The 19,360-nt window shown below is 53.1% G+C and overlaps 1 protein-coding gene across 4 annotated transcripts in view; it reads left to right on the top strand.

Annotated features, from left to right (window-relative positions):
• The window catches only part of NEDD4 (NEDD4 E3 ubiquitin protein ligase), a 2,078,892-nt gene that overhangs the window by 1,847,816 nt on the left and 211,716 nt on the right, over window positions 1-19,360 (top strand). For all 4 annotated transcript variants that reach the window (XM_078684873.1, XM_078684874.1, XM_078684872.1 and 1 more), the window contains 2 exons: window positions 2,982-3,041; window positions 3,147-3,254. In XM_078684873.1, coding sequence (XP_078540999.1) covers window positions 2,982-3,041; window positions 3,147-3,254 — 168 coding nt within the window. The remainder of the gene's footprint in view (window positions 1-2,981; window positions 3,042-3,146; window positions 3,255-19,360) is intronic.

Raw genomic sequence — 19,360 nt, 5'->3', positions numbered from 1 at the left:
CCATTACCTCATTCATGTCCCCCCCCCCAGAAGCAGGATGCCGGCCGGCATGTCTAGGAGCAATTTCCCAATGTCTGGAAGGGTAGTACCATGGAGCCGTGGGGGAACATAGAGCGAGCAAATGTTGAGGGTCAGGCCTTCCCAATGCCCAGTGATAGCTGCATAGCGCCCTATGGGGTCCACCCAATGTTGCCAAATCACCAGTGGAAGGGAATTTTTAATTAGTATCCCTGCACCTCTCGAGCCTGTGGTAAAGCCGGCGTGCGCCCTCAGCGTGTAGCCAAATCTATTGAGGGCCTTATAGTGATTTCCAATTAGATGTGTTTCCTGGAGCAGGACTATGTCGGGGCCATGCCTATGTAGGTACTGCAAAACCATAGTGCGTTTAATCTTATTCTGCAAGCCGTTAACATTCCAGGATAATACAGTAATCGTCCGTGCCTTTGACTTATGCATCATATATGTAAAGCAGTGCAGCTAGCCTGGGGAGAACCCACACTCCTCCACTCCCCGCCGCCCTCCCGCCCACCACCCGTGTCTCTGGAGCTAAAAGAGTGTCATCAGAACTAAATTTTCCTGCAGCAAATAAACACTGAAACTCCCCCCCCAACACCCGGATCCCCCCCCTCCCTGCTACCCTGCTTCTCAGGCCAAACGGGCCCGACATTCCCCAATAAGCATTTGCCCAGGCAACGAAAAACTTAGGGGCAAAAGTGGCAACCAAAAAGCCAGTCTGAGGGTTTTGCCCAGCCCCAGTCTAGTAATGTAGTCAACCTTTCCATAGCTGCAAGTCCAGACGTAAACACACTCTGCGACTCTGCCCCCCCACATATGCCGCTCCACCCCCACCCCCCCTCAATCCCCCCAATATGTCACCACATGTCCACCGTGGCAATGGTGCCTCGGTCTCAGCACAGGGTCACGGTGTGTCTCAGCCCGGTCGTCGCCAAGCAACTTCCATTCCCAGGTAGTGATCCCACCACCTGGTGCGACGTCCAGCTACACGTCCATCGTTGGGCCTCACTCTACCGAATCAACCCAAGTCCGGCGAGGCCGACAAACTGCGGGTTCCTACTCTGTCCGGTGTCCGAGGAACACAACGATCTCGAGGCTCGCCTCCTCCCGAAATCGGCGACGACGCCAGGGACCGGGCCCCAGAGTATCTGAAACTCTTGAGCATGAGAGTCGGTCCTCCAATCAGGCTGCCCCTTTGGAAGGATCTCCTATCGCAACAGGGCAAGGACCTGCACTCAAACCTGCGCATTCTCCAACTTCATGCGTGGAGATTAGGCTGTGACCGTTGAGCTTTTTTACCTTCCTGCTGAGGTCTCTGATATCATCTTCTCAGCCAGGTGTTTCTCCAATATAGAAGTTTATGCCTGCCATTGGGATTTGTCTGTGGCCTGGTGTTCCTCACGGCATGTGGACCCACCTTTTGCACCGCTGTCTGAGGTGTTGCTGTTTGTTCTCTCTTTAGCCCGGCAAGGCCTAAGCCTGTGCACTGTTGAGGATTTCCTGTAGGCTATTTCAGTTTTCCTGCGGTGGCCAGATCATCCCTTCTTGTTCCAGTCATCTGTTGTGACACGTTTTCCGAAAGATTTGCAACACTTACCCCTTTCATGATGTCCCAATGAGAGCTCTATTTGGTCCTCAAGTTTCTCATGTGTTCCCCTTTCATGTCCGTACACGGCTGTTCTCTTATGCTCTTGACTCTCAAAACTGTCTTACATCGGGAGAAGGGTTAGCTCTGTTCTTTCCCCCTCTGTATACCAGCTTTTTTTCTGACACACTGGTCCATCTGACAAATGCTTCCTTCCTGCCAAATGGTGTCTCCCCCTTTCATGTCGGCCAGAGTATCACTACCTCCAATTATTGCGCCACCTCATTCTTCGAAGGAGGAGAAGAGACTGCACTGTTCGGACCCAAAAAGAGCCATACTATTCTACATTGATCACACCAAAGACCATCAGGTGTACAATCAGCTCTCAATGGATTGTATTCTGCATTAAATTCTCTATATGGGCCTCACTCCGTACTTTCACAAAGCACTACTGATTGAGCAGTTCGGTCCGTCAAGATGGGCATTTTTCCAGCTCAGTCTCCTTCATTAGCGTCTTTTCTGGTAGAGACTAAGTCTAAGCCTCAGATTCCTCACTGGCCCTCCCATCCCCCCGCTTTGCGAGTGGACTCTTTACCCTCGATATCCTGTGAGATACTTAACACTGGTCAAAATGTTTTTTATGTGGCTATGTGGTCTTGAAGCGGAAATAGTCATGAAAAAACTGATGTCACCGTGCTGGGGTGAAGCCACAGCATCACTTCCAAGACAGCCTGTGTGGAGCCTATTGACGCCACCTACCGATGCACAGAGGGTACTGCTCACGATTTTCCTGATCAGTTCTGACACCTGCGGAACATTCTTAGGTGAGTAATCTGCAGTTAGATAGAGTATCTACCAGAAAAGACGTTACAGAGGGTAAGTAGCTTGTTCTATATTGTGTTTCGGCAGGCACCCAGCAAAAGCTGCATCACCTGTTTTTCTAATAAACTAGCTTCTTTGAACTAGATAAACCATGAAAAAATATTCACCACTATAAGGTCTTCAACCAATCATTTTAAATTGCTGTGGCAACCAATGATTTTAAAATGATGTGGCAAAATGAAAGGAGATCAGTGTTTAAATGCATAGTCTTCTAGTAAACTGTAGTTCAAGTATTCCAAGTTACCAACAATATTTAATGACTGGCTTTGCAAATTTTCGGATAACTACTTCAAGCTCTGTGTCAGGCACTTCTGTCTGTAGTATGGGTACAGTCTTTCTGTGAATTGTATTTTTAATGTTTATCTTGTACTCAATTATATCTTTTCTTTCCAGGTCATGGTTTTAGAGTTAAGTGACTAAAATAAACTTGATTTTGATTTAATTTGCTTACGCAGTTAGTATTTTATGAATGTGATTTCATGTTAACTTGCATTTTCAGGGTTTCTTTGAACTTATATCGCAAGATCTTATCAAAATATTTGATGAAAATGAGCTTGAGGTAAGATATGATAAATATTTTGTCCACAAAATGATCACATATATATATATACATATGCATATGTGTTTGTGCTGTTCTTTCAGTGAACTATTCCTCTTTTTCTAGCTGCTTATGTGTGGACTAGGTGATGTTGATGTTAACGATTGGAAGCAACATACAAAATACAAGAATGGATATAGCAGTGGTCACCAGGTTATCCAATGGTTTTGGAAGGTAACTCAATCATCTTTTTACAATCGATGTAAATTTATAATGCAGAAATTAATGGATGCTCTTCAAATGGTACATATAATGGTAAGGGTTAGTATAGACCATAGATAATCACAAACATTTTCCCGGGGGGAGCGCAAAATGTGGTCTATGGTGTGACCGAGGTCTGCACTGATGACCGCAGGGATGTAAAGTGGGTGTGGGTGTAGGGGAAGCAAAGCATGTATATCTAAGGGCTGTCTGTACAAATGAAGGTGTTCCTAAAGTTAAGGGCCTAGTTACTTCCTTTTCCTAACTGCAATGAACCTTTAAATAAGTGTTTGCTGTGTACTCCACTTTTTTTTTCATGTTCGTGCTGAGTCGAGTAAAGAGCAGCCCAGTGCTGCTGCTGCCTAGGCGGCTGCATGTAAGGGTCAGGAGGGCCGCATGCGGCCCCTGGGCCGTACATTGAGTATCACTGGTATACCCTCTATCTCATCTTCATTGAATATATTTATTACGTTTTGAAATGTGTGACAGGCCCAGTCTCTTAACTACTAGAACTTATGTACAGTTAAAATGTAGGCCCTCTGTAGGATTGCAGTTACGCTCTAGTAAGAATGTTATGTTTTAGCTAAGCAATAACACTGCCAAATCAAGGGAAAATGTTTTCATTTTTTTTGTAGTTCTCTATACTGAAACCGGCATATATTAAAATTGGCATGGATCACTTGACAGTTAGTCTAATATACCATGCTTTTACTTACAAAATCATCTTACTTGGGTGGTAAGTTCAGGCAAGATGGCCATAGGGCCTCTCACTGTGGCTGCGGTTGCACTTCCATCCTAGTTTGCCAGTACTGAAATCAACATCCTGACAGGTAGAATTTGGTAGACATACCTATAAAATGACAGCTCATTTAGATCAGTTTAGGAGTCTGTTTGATAAAGCTACAAAAAGATATTTCTGATCTATAGATCTTCCTGAAGATTCCTTTCCTTAAGAAAATGCCCCTAGGCATACGACTTAGCTTGCAAAACGTTTGCCCAGCAGTGGTTCTCCAGCAGTCTCTCAGTCTGCACCACACAGTTCTAGCCATGACTTTGTCTGCTAGACATGATATCAATGAGACATAATAGGTACCAACTTGTACCCTGTTGTATGGTGCAGAGCGAAACAGAGACCACACCAAGACAGTGACAGCCCCAACACATAATATGTTTGCATACCTTGGATTCTCATAACTTATGGCACTAACTCATCTTTAAAGGGGGAAGGGCATTAATAAATCTGCAGGCAGTTTCTATACGCTCCAAAAATAGTATTACCAAAGGTAAGTAACTTGCATGCCTGATGGAGACATACTTTTGCATATTCCTCACCTAAAAAGTTGTTCTAAAGCAATATTGTCTGACAAATGGGAGTGAATACCCCCAGTTCACCAAGGATGTCATGCAGCTCAAACTTGGCAAATTATCTGTCAACTCCTACTTGGGCTGTGAGGCAGTAATTTTTAGCAAAGATAACATGTGACTGTCTAACAGATGTCAGCCACCAGAAAGTTTTGGTGAGAACTGTGATAGCAACCACAGTGTCAGATGTTGAGCTAATGAAGCTGACTGTCCCGGATTTTTCCCCTCAGGGTTTCCCTTCTGAGTACCATGGGTTTGGAAGTACTACAGATGGTGTAGTGTGTCCCCTTCAATTCCGGACACAGTACCACCCCCTATATAATCTAGCTGGTTACTTGACTTGTCACCAGTGGCTTAGAACCTTCACCAGCCTCAATCTTCCTGTCCCTTCCTGGTTTGGCTACGTAGGCGAGTTCCGCGCTGGTGGACATGCTCAATCGAGTTTCAGTTGCCCTGGATTTACATCTTCCTTCTGTGGAATTGTCAACAGACCCCTTAATTGGTGTCCTACACCCTGCCCAGTCTAATGTTGAGCCTGTACTTCCTTATAATGACTCTCTTTTCATTATCCTGTGGGGTGCTTGGAAAAAACCTGTAGTAGAGTTCCATGTGGATCGCTCTACTTCTACTTAGACGTCCCTCCACTAAAAGCTTTGTGGTTCAGGCTGCTTTAACCACTTAGAATATTGAATTTCTTCCCCCTGTCCCTCCTGAAAGGGAGGGCAGGAAATTTGACGCTTGTGGTTGCATATTTTTCTTCTTATAGCACTGCTATGCACTCTCAGAACACTTCTTGTGTGCTCGCCCGCTTCTTCCACGTCTTGTGGGATTTTTTGGAGCGCGTCTTGCCCTCCCTCTGGAGGAAGCCCAGAATGGATATACCTGGTGTGGTGTTCTTGCTTTCTGCAAGTACTTTTTGTCTCTTTTACACTGTTTTTGACAGGTTTCGTTTGCAGCCAACTTGAACTTATCTTAGTTTGCGGTGTCCTGGAAATCTGTTCTTTGGCTTGTTTTGTTGCTTGAATTTTCCTACCCGAGTACTTAATCTGGGTAGGTATTCTGTTTATGTTGTGCAGTTGCACTATAGCCTTGTTCCCCGTTTCCGGGGACCTTATTTTATATGCATTGAAGGCATTTTTGTGAGCTGCTAATGCATTTAGTACCCCTTATATGGACTTGGCCTTCTTCTTTTCTCTGCTCTTATGTATGTCCATATGGGCTATGCTGGTGCCACAAGCAGGCAACCTCTTTGGCCTGGTTTGCTTTCAATTCTATACTTGACCCTTTTCGATGTGGCCCTTCTCTTTGCTTTGTGTTACTCTCTAGAACCCATGATTTTTTCATGTTGTGTTCCTTGGTACACGCCTGGGTTCCATAACTCCAGCCTTATGGTGCTCGGAGACTGTTCATCTCCAGCAGTCTTCTAGCTGTTTTATATAGTTCTCTGCCATCACAAACGTGGGGTAGCTGTTTTATCTGCTGATCTTTTCTGTACTTTTCACCTGGGGCACCAGTCTCCTTGACTGTTTGGATCCTTGCCTGGTATCCTTCGCTCACAATAGACTGGGTTTTCATTTGTTTCCTATATTATTTTTCTCTCCACTCACATCTTCATGGCGTGCTTTTTTCAATGGGAGAGGTTACATTTCATTTTCCTTTCTCAGGTGGTGGTGTTCATTACTTTTTCTTGGGACCCGTCCTATCTTTTCTTATGTTTCTATGAAGCGTTGGTCAGGTTACTTACCTGGTTCTCCTGCTTCCATAAGTTGGACAGTGTGTGATTGTCATAATCAACTATCTGTTGCCCTTTGTTTTTGTCAGCCCTTCGTTTCACCCTGCGGTCTCCTCCTCCTCATCCTCCTCTCTCCCCCCCTCCTCCAGGTCCTCCTTTCCCTTCTTACTCCTCCTTCCCCTTCTTACTCCTTCCCCTCTTACTTCTCCTTCTCCTTCTTACTTCTCCTTCCCCTTCTTACTCTTCCTCCTCCCTCCTTACCCCTCCTACCCCCTGTCTTCCCCTTCCTCCCTCCATGCTCCCCCCTTATTACTCCTCCTCATCTTCCTCCTATCCATTACTCCTCCTTCTTTACTCATCCTCCTCCCCTTCCTTACTCCTTTCTCATCCCCCTCCTCACTCCTCCATACTCCTCCTTGCTCCTCCTCCGCACTCCTCCTCCCTCTCTTTATTCCTCCTCTCCCTTCCTTACTCCTCCTCTCTCTTCCTTACTCCTCCACCTCCTCCCTCCTCCTCTTCCAACTCCTTACTCTTCCTCCACCCATACTCCTCCCTCATTCGCCCCCCCTACTTAGTCCTCCCTCCTTACTCCTCTTCTCCTCCTCTTCCCCCTCCTTCTCTCTCCTCCTCCTACCCACACTCCTCCCTCATCCTCCCTCCCCACTTCTACTTTCTCCTTCCTCCTGCCTCCTCCTTCCTCCTCACTTCTCCTCCTCCCTCCTTACTCCTCCTCCTCCCCTTCCCATCTCCTTACTCCTCCCCCTCCTTACTCCTTCCCTTCTTACTCCTCCCTCCTCCTTACTCTTACCTCCTCCTCCCTCTTTCCACATGCTGTTATTCTTTGTTTCTGCTGCTGACGCCTGCTGGCATCCTTCCTCAGTCAGTGGTGTTGGTTGTTGGATGGTTGTCTTTGTTTTCCTGTAGTGGGTAATGCCTTGCACTTCCTACTCTTATGTGGCATTGTGTTGCTGTTTTACATCCTTGTCTTCCTGTCTCCACCTCAGGTACTGTCATAACTTCTTCTTTGTAACATCCAGTTGTATTATCTCAATCAATCAATCAATCACAGCATTTTTATAGCGCACTACTCACCCGAAGGGTCTCAAGGCGCTAGGGAGGGGGGGTCCGCTACTGCTCGAACAGCCAGGTCTTGAGTTGCTTCCTGAAGGCGAGGTGGTCCTGGGTCCGGCGGAGGTGGGTCGGGAGGGAGTTCCATGTCTTGGCGGCGAGGTAGGAGAAGGACCGTCCTCCTGTGGTGGCTCTTCGGATGCGGGGGATGGCGGCGAGGGCGTTGTTGGTCGATCGAAGCTGGCGTTTGGGAGCGTAGAAGTTGAGGCGGCTGTTGAGGTATCCCGGGCCTTGGTTGTGTAGGGCTTTGTGTGCGTGGGTGAGGAGTCGGAAGGTGATTCTCTTGTTGACCGGGAGCCAGTGCAGGTCTCTCAGGTGTCCGGAGATGTGGCTGCGACGGGGGATGTCCAGGATGAGACGTGCTGAGGCGTTCTGGATCCGCTGGAGCCTCTTCTGGAGTTTGGCGGTGGTACCGGCGTAGAGGGAGTTGCCGTAGTCCAGACGGCTGGTGACGAGGGCCTGGGTGACCGTCTTCCTGGTCTCGGTGGGGATCCACCGGAAGATCTTACGTAGCATGCGCAGGATGTTGAAGCACGACGAGGAGACGGCGTTGACTTGTCTGGTCATGGAGAGGGAGGAGTCCAGGATGAAGCCCAGGTTGCGTGCGTGGTCGGTTGGCTTGGGTGCGGTGCCCAGGGCTGGGGGCCACCAGGAGTCGTCCCAGGCGGAGGGTGAGGATCCCAGGATGAGGACTTCCGTCTTGTCCGAGTTCAGTTTCAGGCGGCTGTTCTTCATCCATTCAGCTACCTCTTTCATCCCTTCGTGTAAGTTGTCTCTGGCGGTGGCGGGGTCGTTGGTGAGGGAGAGGATCAGCTGGGTGTCGTCGGCGTAGGAGATGATGTTGAGGTTGTGCTGGCGTGCGATGTCTGCGAGGAGGCCCATGTAGACGTTGAAGAGGGTTGGACTGAGCGAGGAGCCTTGAGGGACGCCGCAGATGACTTCGGTGGCTTCCGATCTGAACGGAGGGAGGCGGACTCTCTGTGTTCTTCCGGCGAGGAAGGAGATGATCCACTCCAGTGCCTTCTCCTGGACTCCGACGTTGCTGAGGCACTGTACTAGGGTACGGTGGCAGACAGTGTCGAAGGCCGCGGAGAGGTCTAGGAGGATGAGGGCCGCTGTTTCTCCGTTGTCGAGCAGGGCACGGATGTCATCGGTGGCTGCGATCAGGGCGGTCTCGGTGCTGTGGTTTGCCCGGAAGCCAGACTGCGAGGGGTCGAGGGATCCGTTCGTCTCGAGGAAGGCGGCCAGCTGCTTGTTGACGGTCTTCTCGATGACTTTTGCAGGAAACGGGAGCAGCGAGATGGGGCGGTAGTTCTTGAGGTCGGTGGGGTCGGCTGATGGCTTCTTGAGTAGGGCGCTGAGTTCGGCGTGCTTCCAGCTCTCCGGGAAGGTAGCGGTGTCGAAGGAGGTGTTGATGATGTCCCGCAGGTGGGGAGCGATGACAGCGTCGGCCTTGTTGAAGACGTGGTGAGGGCAGGGGTCGGTCGGAGATCCGGAGTGGATGGAGTTCATCGTGCGGATGGTGTCTTCGGTGTTGATCGGAGTCCAGGCGCGGAGGGTGGTGGTGGGGGGCGGGGGTTCGGTCGTGGCGTGCGTCGGTTGAGTGCTGAAGCTGTTGTGTATGTCCGCGATCTTGTTGTGAAAGTAGGAGGCGAGGGAGTTGCAGAGGTCTTGCGAAGGGGTGATGTCGTTGTTTCCGGCGTTGGGGTTGGAGAGCTCTTTGACGATGTTGAAGAGTTCCTTGCTGTTGTGTGCGTTTTTGTCCAGTCGTTCCTTAAATGCGGTTTTCTTGGTGGCGCGGATGAGTTGGTGGTGCTTTCGGGTGGCGAGCTTGAGGGCAGCCATGTTGTCCGGGGTTGGGTCTCTGCGCCAGGTTCTCTCGAGGGCTCGGCCGTTCTTCTTGGAGTTCTTGAGTTCGTCGGTGAACCATGGGGCTTTCTTGCTGCCGGGTCTGCTGGGCGGGGTCCTCAGGGGGGCGAGGTCGTCTGCGCAGTCGCTGATCCACTTGGTGAGGTTGGTGGCCGCCTGGCTTGGGTTCGGTGTGCAGGTGGGAGGGTTCATGCTCAGGGAGGTCGCGAGTTGGTCGGCTGTGATCTTGTTGCTGGTGGTGGTGGATCGTGGTCCTTCTGAAGCTGAAGTGGACGCAGCTGTGATCCGTCCAGTGGAGTCCGGTGGCGTGGCTGAAGGCGATGTCCTTGCTGGATGAGAAGACGGGGTCGAGTGTGTGTCCGGCTTAGTGGGTGGGGGTGGTCACCAGCTGCTTGAGACCGAGGTTGGCGAGGTTGTCCAGCAGGGTGGTGGTGTTGCGGTCGTTGTTGTTCTCCAGGTGGAAGTTGAGGTCCCCGAGGAGGATGTAGTCAGCGGAGCAGAGGGCGTGCGGGCTGATGAAGTCGGCGATGTCTTCGCTGAATTGTGTGCGTGGTCCCGGGGGTCTGTAGATGAGGGTGCCTCTGAGGGTGGTCTTGGGGTTGATGTGGACCTGGAAGTGAAGGTGCTCGGCGGGTGCGAGGGTGTCATCGGTGTTGGTCGAGATGCGGATGGTGTTCCAGTGGATGATGGCGATGCCTCCTCCTGTGTTGTTGATGCGGTCCCTTCGGATGATCTTGTAGCCGTCTGGGATGGCGATGGCGATGTCGGGCGCTGAGGAGGCGTTCATCCAGGTTTCCGTGAAGAAGGCGACGTCTGGGGCTGTGGAGTCGAGCAGGTTCCAAATCTCGATGGCGTGCTTGTGGACGGAGCGGGTGTTGAGCAGGATGCATTTCAGGTGGCTGTGGCTGTTGCTCGTCTTGGTCTTGTTCGGTGCTGGTGTAGTGGAGGTCTGGATGCAGGTGAACTTGCAGGTGTTGCAGCAGAAGGGTCCGTGGGTGCGTCTCGGGGTGGCTCGTTAGCACCCCAGGGTTCTTCCGGCGTTGTGTGCGTAGAGTTCGGTGGCGTCGTAGGTCCGGCGGGTGGGCTGGGGTCTGCGGGGGCCAGGGGTCCTGGCACTGGGCGCGGTCCAGGCGCGGACGGGCGCAGACGGGCTTACCTTTGGCGCACCTTCGGCGCTCATTCGGTGCTCCCGCTGCGCGCGTCCGCTGCGCGGTCGCTCTGGGGGCGTCATAAGAAGGGGGACGGGGCGGGTCTGCTGGGCTGGGCGAGCGGCTGGGCCAATGGGCCGGTGGTGGGCGGGGCCGCAGGGGGCCAGCGGCGGGAAAAGTGGCGAGCGGGCGGCTCAGCAGTGGCTGGGCCGCTCGGGGGTGCTGGGGGGGCGACGGTGGCGGCAGGCGGGAGGCTGGCAAGGAGGCTGGCTGGCTAGCAGGATCAGCAGGCGAGGGAGCAAGGGGGTGACCCGGCCTCGAGAGGCACAGTGGTCACTCTCTCTGTTCTCTGTTCTCCCTTTGTTACCTCTGTTCTTGGAGTACCCTTCGTTCCTCCACTTCTTGTCCTCCCGCTCACTGACGGAAGACGTGGGTTACCTTTGGTGGAGTGGATATACTTTTGCTTGCCCTGTGTGACTTTTGTGAAATTTCTGTTTTTTCTATGCATATTTATCCTTGTATACATTTCTCTTTAGATGTCTGTCTCTCCATGTATATACCTATCTCTTGAATGGATCTCTTGTCGATGTCTTTTACTTCGGGTATATATATATGTGTTAGTTGTATTTGTCTGTTTCTTTCCTTCTCTTCAGTGACCCTCTCCATTACATTACTTCGAAGGATGCCACATATACCTTTGAGGTTCTCAATGTAAAAGCTGTATCTGATAGAGACTACGAGCCGCAGATTCCTTCACTTAAAATTACTCCCAGGCGTGAGACTGGATCCGTAAACTTTTTTACCACAGCATCCCTGCGCGCTTGGGACGACATCACGCGACTCTGCCCAGGCGTCGTCCGCGCACGTGACGTCAGTGAGGTCACATAAGACCCGCCCCGGCGCACTTACGTCAGTTTTTTCCTTTTTTTTTCCTTTGCAACGTGGATCCGGTTATTGCTACGGGCCTGTTTCGGGCCCTTTTTTCTCCATTTCTTTTGGTGGAACAGTGTACGAATGCCTTCGCGCTTCAAAACTTGTACGTTTTGTGGGTGTCTTATGTCGGCGACGGACCCGCATCTCATTTGTATGTGGTGTTTGAGGGAGGATCACGGCACCACTGATTGTGAGGCCTGTCAACAGTTGAAGTCGCGGCGGGAGCGCCGCATGAAACTTCTCTCGGTCGACGTCCTCCCTTCGGTCTGTTTTGACGGACGGCTTCAGGTACGGCCATGGTCGTCGTCCTCGCCCTTCTCTGATGTCACGTGAGCGTCGCTTCCCGGTGGGTAAGTGTCACAGTTTGTCCCTGGGGGCTGGTTTCTGGCCTGCTGGTGATGTGGACTCTCCGCGGGTGATGCAGCCCTGCGTGTCGTCCTATCCACCGTTTCCCGGTGTTGGGGCGTCGAGAATCCAAATGGAGACATATGCTGCGACTTTACAGGCCTCGCTGGCGTCTTCCCCCCTCCATCCCCTCCTGGGGCGTCGGAGGACCCTTCGCCTTGCGCTGGGCCCTCCGCGGCGCCACCCGTGGCTCCGGCCCTGGCACCAACTGGTTTGGCTCCATGCTTGGAGGATATGGTGCTGTTGGGGTGCGGCTCCTCCGAGGCACCTCCTTCAGGCCACGACGTCTCTGCCTCGCCACAAACTCCTGCGGGAGTCTCTGTGGTGTCGTGGGAGGTCGCCGGGGCTCAGGTCACCACCTCGTTCCGCTCCTGGTCGAGGCCGGGTGAGGACCCCTCGTCCCTCTCCGGGCCCCTCTCATCCCTCCCCACAGGTGGCTGCCTCGATGGTGGAGGTTGGATCTTCCCTGGCACCGCCACGTGGGTTGCTGAGCAATCTCCTTCTCATTCTGGGCCGCGGCTGGTGGAGGGCTCCGTGTAACTCCCCAGGCCTGTCTTGTTTGTTCCCCCACGCAGGTGGATACCTCGGCAGGGGTAGGGTCAGCGCCACCCTGGGCCGGTTCGACTCCAGCTCCACTCCGGTCTCCGGTGCGAGGTGACTTGGAGGAACCTTGTCGGGCGGCGCCGGATGGTGCCGACAACCTGCCTCAGGCAGCGGACTCTACGGCTCCGCGCAGGAACACGATTCGTCTTCGGACGCTCTTTCTTCTCCAGAGGCAGGCTGTATGTTGGTGTAGTCCTCCCTGGAGACTGGTCGCCATGTGGTGTCTTTTTCACCGGCGTCGAAGGGCGGTTCCCCGCCCTTCCTGAGGCAGAGGTGTTCGGCGGAAGAGAGGCCGGTCCCTCATTCTTCGGCTCCTTCTGACTTCCAGGTCTGGCCCATGCCCGTCCCGCTTGGCCTCAGGGACGGCCTCCTTAGTTTGCAGCTGTCGCCCACTTAGGAGCAGCTTTCCCCACTGCGGGGCCCTATGGAGGTAGGTGCGGCCTTCGCTCACGCGGTGTCCACGGCTGTGGGCATCCTCCGGTGGCTCACTTTCCAGCGAACCATCTATTGGAGGTCCTCCACCAGGGCTCTGGTGGGAGGGAAATCTTACTTCCCTTTGAAGGTTCCCTCCTTTTTTCTTGACGGGGGCTTGGAGGCGTCCTGCCTCAGGGGCCCGGAGCCTCAACATCTTCTGCACCTGCACCTCCTGGACTCGCGTGACCCGGCGTGCCTTTCCCTCCACCCCTCTGCCTCCAGCCCTCTTTTGCGGACTGCTTTTCCCTCCCTGCCTCCGCTGTTGACTCCGCCATCCCGAGAGGCCCGCTGGCTGGACTCGACCAGCGCTGCCCTGCGGATCCAGAACACCTGGCTCGGGCCTCCTCCTGTTTGTGGGACTCGACTGAGTCTCTGGGATCCGCAGCGTCCCAGGAGGGTGGTCAGGTGGACTTAAGGCATCATGCGTTAGATGGCCGGGAGCTTGCGGCGTTTATTCTCCGCTCCGCTCTGGACATCTCAGAGGTCCTGGGCCGGGCCATGGCTTCCTCGGTCGCTCTCCCTCGCCATGCTTGGCTTCGGGATGGAGTATTCCCTGAGAATATTCGGGAGCGGCTCATCGACCTTCCGTTTGAAGGCAGCCTGTTGTTCCATGCCCTGGCCGACTCCGCCATCCAAAGGCTCTTGGCAAGGCTCCGTCCTCCTCCTCCTCTGTCCCCTTCTCAGTGACTCCTGAGTTGGGTAGATTCTGAGCCTTCGTAGGCCGGTTGGTCTGGCTATGGAGTGTGTTTTCTTGCCATTTGCGTCCTTCCTTGGGACTTTGGCATTTTCCCTCCCTGCCTCCGCTGTTGACTCCGCCATCCAGAGAGGCCTGCTGGCTGGACGCTTGGGGGCGCAACATGTTTGCATCGTACAGCATTGCCCTGAGGGCCCTGAACACCTTTTGTGTGCTGGCTCGGGCTTCCTCCTGTTTGTGGGACTCGGCTGAGTCTCTGGGATTCGCAGCGTCCCAGGAGGGTGGTCAGGTGGACTTAAGGCATCCTAAGTTGAATGACCGAGAGCTTGCGGCGTTTATTCTCCGCTGCACTCTGGACATCTCAGAGGTGCTTGGCCAGGCCATGGCTTCCTCGGTCGCTCTCCCTCGCCATGCTTGGCTTCGGGATGGAGTATTCCCGGAGAATATTCGGGAGCGGCTCATCGACCTTCCGTTTGATGGCAGCCTCTTGTTCCATGCCCCGATCGACTCTGCCATCCAGAGGCTCTTGGTAGGGCTCCGTCCTCATCCTCCTGCGCCTTACCCTCCTCCTCTGTCCCCTCCTCAGTGACTCCTGAGTTGGGTTGATTCTGGGCCTTCTTAGGCCGGTTGTTCTGGCTGTGGAGTGTGTTTTCTGGCCATTTGCGTCCTTCCTTTGGACTTTGGCATTGTTGGCTGCTGGACGGCCCTTTTGTTCATTATGTGTGTGTGTTGGAATTGTTGCGCAGACTTGGCCCTGAGATTAGGCCTTCTGCTTGCTTGGGCTGCTTGTCAAGCCTTTCTCGGGGGTAGTTTTTACCCAGTGGCTCTTTTGTTTTTCCTCTGCTGCGGACGTTCTACCAAAGAGGATTCCCATATTTTGGGACTTAACGTACCCCAGGTGGGGTAGTGGTAGCTGTCATATGGCTTGGGCTCTGCTGGAGAGTTCTGGTCGCCTTCAGGTGCCTGTTCTCCATGGCGTTTATGCAGGTAGCTTTTGCACCTTGATGTTGTGTGCGCGGCCACTCATAGTGGTGTGCCCGGGCATCTCCTCCTCTCCCTGCTCCTGCCCTGAGGCCTGGGATGATCCTATGTTCTCCCTTGCCAGGCGCCACCTACTCTGCCTTCCTGGGGCCTCTGGGTGTTCATCTTGCTTCTGGCGGCTTTTGACTGCCAGCGCTGTTCTGGCTGGCAGGTTGTTAAACACCTGGAGTGGGTTCGCCTTCTTTTCCCTTGCTTCCTTGGGTCTTCTAGGCTTCTTCTTCTTCTTCTTCCCTTCCTGTCTTGGCATTGGGCGGGAGCTGTGTCGCCTTGTGGGGCAGTGAGGTGCTTCGGCCTCTCCGACCTTTCCCTTGGTTCCTCTTCAGCCTTCTTCTCCCTCCTACATCCTTTTGAGGTCGTGGGGATCTGCTTGGGGGGTTCCCTTTGCCTGGCAGGGACGAGGTTCTACCTGGTCCACAGATCTGGTTCCCTGTGGGGCCCTCTTTTCTGTATTGGCTGGTGGGGTCCTTTCGCAGACCCTCCATCCCAGTGGGTATTGCTAGGGTATCTATTCTACGTGAAGGAATCTACGGCTAGTAGTCTATAACAGATGTACGAGTTACTTACCTTTGGTAACAATGTATCTGGTAGAAACGATTCTAGCCGCAGATTCCTTCACGGCCCGCCCTTCCTCCCCTATTCTGCAAGGACCCTTAGGTTGGTCTTCGGTAATCGCCTCCCGGTGGGGGGCTGTATCTCCTGTGAGTGCCTTCTTTGTTCTTGACGAGTGGCTCTGCCTGGGGGCGGTTCATTCCTCCTATGGTTCTTTGCAGGATGGGGTCCCGGTGTTTCGGTGCCCTGATGCTCTGGCTACTCCAGGTTGGGGGGGATTGCTTTCTATCCCTGTCCTCCCTTCCCTGCCTTCCTTCCATTGCTATCCTCTGATTAAGGGTCATCTGGACATGTTTTGCCCTTGTCCCTTGTGGTGGTTGCCCTTTATGTTGGGGTGCCTTGGAGGTTTGTTGTCCCTGTCTGTGTTGGGACTGGTCCCCTTCCTTGCTCAGTATGGGGGTGGTGGGTTTCCTACGTGTACCGTGACCTTACGCATGTTCCTCGCCTCCGGGGCACAGAGTTGGGAGGCTGTCTATGTGCTGGCAGAGTCCTTGCGCAGCGCTCTGCTCTCCTTCTTTTTTCCCTGCCTTGGGTTCTGCGTTGTGACACTGCTGTGGGTGGTGTTGTTAGTCACCATTTCGTTCCAAATGTTCTGCTTTTCGCACACTGTTTTTTATCTGATGACTCCGCGTTGTGGTGCGGAAAAGTTCTCTGAAGAAAACTGACCTAGGCACGCCAGGGCGGGTCTTATGTGACCTCGCTGACGTCACGTGCGCGGACGACGCCTGGGCGGAGTCGTGTGATGTCGTCCCGCCCTGGCGCGCACGCATACTGTGGCAAAAAAGTTTCCGGATCCAGTCTCACGCTTGGGAGTAATTCTACGTGAAGGAATCTGCAGCTAGAATCGTCTCTACCAGATACATCGTTACCGAAGGTAAGTAACTCGTACTTCTTTTACCATTATTGTTGTTTCCTAGCGATGATCTTCAGCATTCATTGTTCTCTGTCTCTTTTCTCCATCATTCTATCATTGGAGGTCTATTTTTCTGAATCTGTTTCTCAGAATAGTTTCTTCAACTATTGGTAGGGCTGGTTTTTTTTATTCATTGTATGTTTTACTGCGGCTGAGCATGCTATTTGGTTTTGAGCCTGGACTCTGAGGACTATTGTCCTTGGTCCCTTTGCATTCCCCTATCTTAGGTTACATTCCCTTTGGGGCTGCCTCTTTTACTTGTTCTATACCGTGTTCTTATGGTCTTATTGCTTTCCACTCCCTAGGGGCTCACATAGTCCTTCTTGGAGATCAATCCTCCCGGTGAGCATCTTGCTTCACCTATCATTTTTGGATAGTCTGGTCCCTTTCTGTCTTTTGGACCAGCTTCTCCGAGTTGGGGATCTTTGGTGAGGTCAGTTCACAGTGCCTCCTCCAAGGATGGTATTGCTTGGGTTTCTAATTCTAAGATAAAGAATCTGCAGCTAGATGTCTCTATCAGATGGACAAGTTTCTTACCTTTGGTACCGCCTTATCTTGTAGAGACAAAATCTAGCCTCCGAGTCCTTATCACCGAGTTGCTAAAACTTGAAGAGCTTGGAGAGAAAGATGCAGCTAGAGTCTTCCTGCCAAGAGCAGTCTTGTCTTTGGTAGTGGCTCAAGGAAGCAGCAGAGTTCCAGTGTCCACCAGCAGAAGAGTCTTTAGATGACCTTAAGAAGATAGGCAGTCGGTTCCTGAAGATGTTGTCTGGACAAATCTAAGGACTCACCCTCACGGGAGGTCAGGGACTCTACTCAGGTGGCCTAGCCAGTCATATGCTACCAGGGGCAAAGATTCAACATGACAGAATCAAGTAGCCACTTGGAGGAGCTCTGAGTACTTCCCTAGGGAGCCGCTGCACAGGAGGGTGGACACTCGCCTGTCCTTTGTTTAGTTCCACGCCAGGGTGGGAGCCAAGGGCTCCTGAACTGGGCCAAACTGGTTTATGAAAGGAGGGCAATAGATGTGACCTTCAGTGCAGTCTGGTGGTGCTAGGAGGCGACCCCACACTAAGTAATTCTAAAGGAGAGGTGGTCACAACTCTCCTTTGCAGGAAATTCTTTGTTCAGCTTCTCCTGCCTGAGTTAAGCTCATCAGCAGGGGGGCAGAACACTGTCTAGGGTCTGCAGCATCGCAGGCTGGCAGGCATACCCTGTAAGGCTGCACGGACAGGTATTGGGTAGTCCTCTAAGGAGTCCCCAGTACATGGTATGATGCAACTAACCCTGGAATCAGTGTAGTTGCATGTTTCCAACATGTTTGATACCAAACATGACGAAGTTTGGGGCAGCCATTGTGTACTTGGACATCTTGACTTGCCAGTGTCTACTACATACCTTAAAATGGCTGCGCCCCACTTACAAAGCCCAGAAAATGGAGTCTGGGGTTTGTAGGGTTACCTCTGCTCATGCACTTAAAACCATGTCCCCTTCCCTTGGACTGAAGGGCCTACCTTAGTGGTGACTCATAGGTTTAAAATGGAGTGACATGGATATAAGGAAAACCTTATATTCACATTGAAAGGTTGAATGCTCCATTTCGCACTGACTGGAATAGCAGCTCTACAAAAACAGTTTGCATGGACTCCCAATACATGCTGCAGCCCATGGGAGACCTTTTGGTTTACCAGTGCTCTGGGTACCTCAGTACTATATGCTAGGGACTTACAGTGGTACCCCAGTATGCCAGTATCTGAAAGAAACAGGTTAGTGTTAGATTCCTTACCTTAGAATATCCCCAGGCGTCAGACTGGATCCGGACAGTTTTCGTCAGCAGTACCCCTTCGCGTCGCTAGGCGTCTTCTGCGGCTCCGCGTCCGTCGTCGGCGTCGGGATCGCCGGGATGACGTCCTCGGGGTATTAGACGGCGCCCTCGAGCGATGATGTCAGTTCTTCCTTTGTCCGCGCCAGCAAGCGCAGATCCGGGAAGAGCATTTCTAGTAATTTTTTTACTAACTTTTTGGATCATTTTTGATCACTTCTCGAGTCGACCTTCGACACGCGGTGCCAATAGGGATGCCTGGTTTTAAACCTTGCGAGGCCTGTCACCGCTTGATGTCGGTGACCGACCCCCACCGTCGGTGCCTTTACTGCCTCGGGCCGACATTGATGACAAGTCGTGCCCCGACTGCCGAGCCTTGACCTCGAAGCCTAGATGGGAGCGGTCCCGTAAGCTTCTCGAGCTCCGGCAGTCGGCTCCGCGCCGCTTGAGAACCCGGTCGAGGAGGAAGTCGAGGGACCGGTCGCGGAGCCGCAGTCATCGCCGCTCGACGAGTCACCATCACTCAGGTAAATCGAGGCATTCGAAAAAGAAGTCGAAGAGGCGTCACTCTTCTGACTCCCACTGACGCTTGCGCGATGCGGCCGGGGGCTCGGGTGACACCGCACACGCAGCTCCGTTGGAGCCGTAGGCGCCACGTCCAGCTACATACCCGCCGGTCCCTGGGCTGCACGCGACACCGGAGGAGATCAATGACTTCCTCACGGCCATGAGGTCGCTTCCTTCGGAATCTGCCAAGGCGCCTTCGGGCCCCGTGGGTCCGACTGGGAGCCCTAGCGGGCCGGTGGCTCCGCCCCCTTGTCGTCGGGTGCTTCGGCGCCGTCGTCGACTTCGGTCCCGATGCCGCATGGTCCCGCAAGATCCAGGCCTGGATCCTGGTCGTCGCCAGTCGACCTTACAACTCCTCCACTGGTGCCGACCCCGAGGGTGTCACTCCCGGCGCCGACCTCGGAGGACATTGACCCCAGTTTCAGTCCGGCGTCAGACCGGCGCCGTCTCCGGCATCGATGGGAGAGGCCTTCACCTATGACCCGGCTCCATCATTTTTGCCTGATTATTGGCAGATTATTGACGAGGAGCACTGGGAGGGGTCTGAGGACCCTCTGGCACAGCAGTGCCAGTTGAGCCAGGACTGGGCAGAAGAGCTGGAGGAGGCCAGTGGTCTGGACACCTCGCCCGACACTGGTTTTGTCTCTCCTCCCTCCGTGGCTTCGGAGGAGGGGGCTGCTTACAGCGTGGTGTTGAACAGGGCGGCCAAGGCCTTGGCTCTTGAGCTCCCTGTCGCGGCCGTGAGGACTAACCTCCTCACGGAGGTGCTCATACCGCAGGCA

Source organism: Lissotriton helveticus, chromosome 3_2 (assembly GCF_964261635.1).
Source record: "Lissotriton helveticus chromosome 3_2, aLisHel1.1, whole genome shotgun sequence".
Lineage (NCBI taxonomy): Eukaryota > Metazoa > Chordata > Amphibia > Caudata > Salamandridae > Lissotriton > Lissotriton helveticus.
The sequence above is the reverse complement of the archived record's forward strand: the minus strand, read 5'-3'. Positions and strand labels throughout refer to the sequence as shown.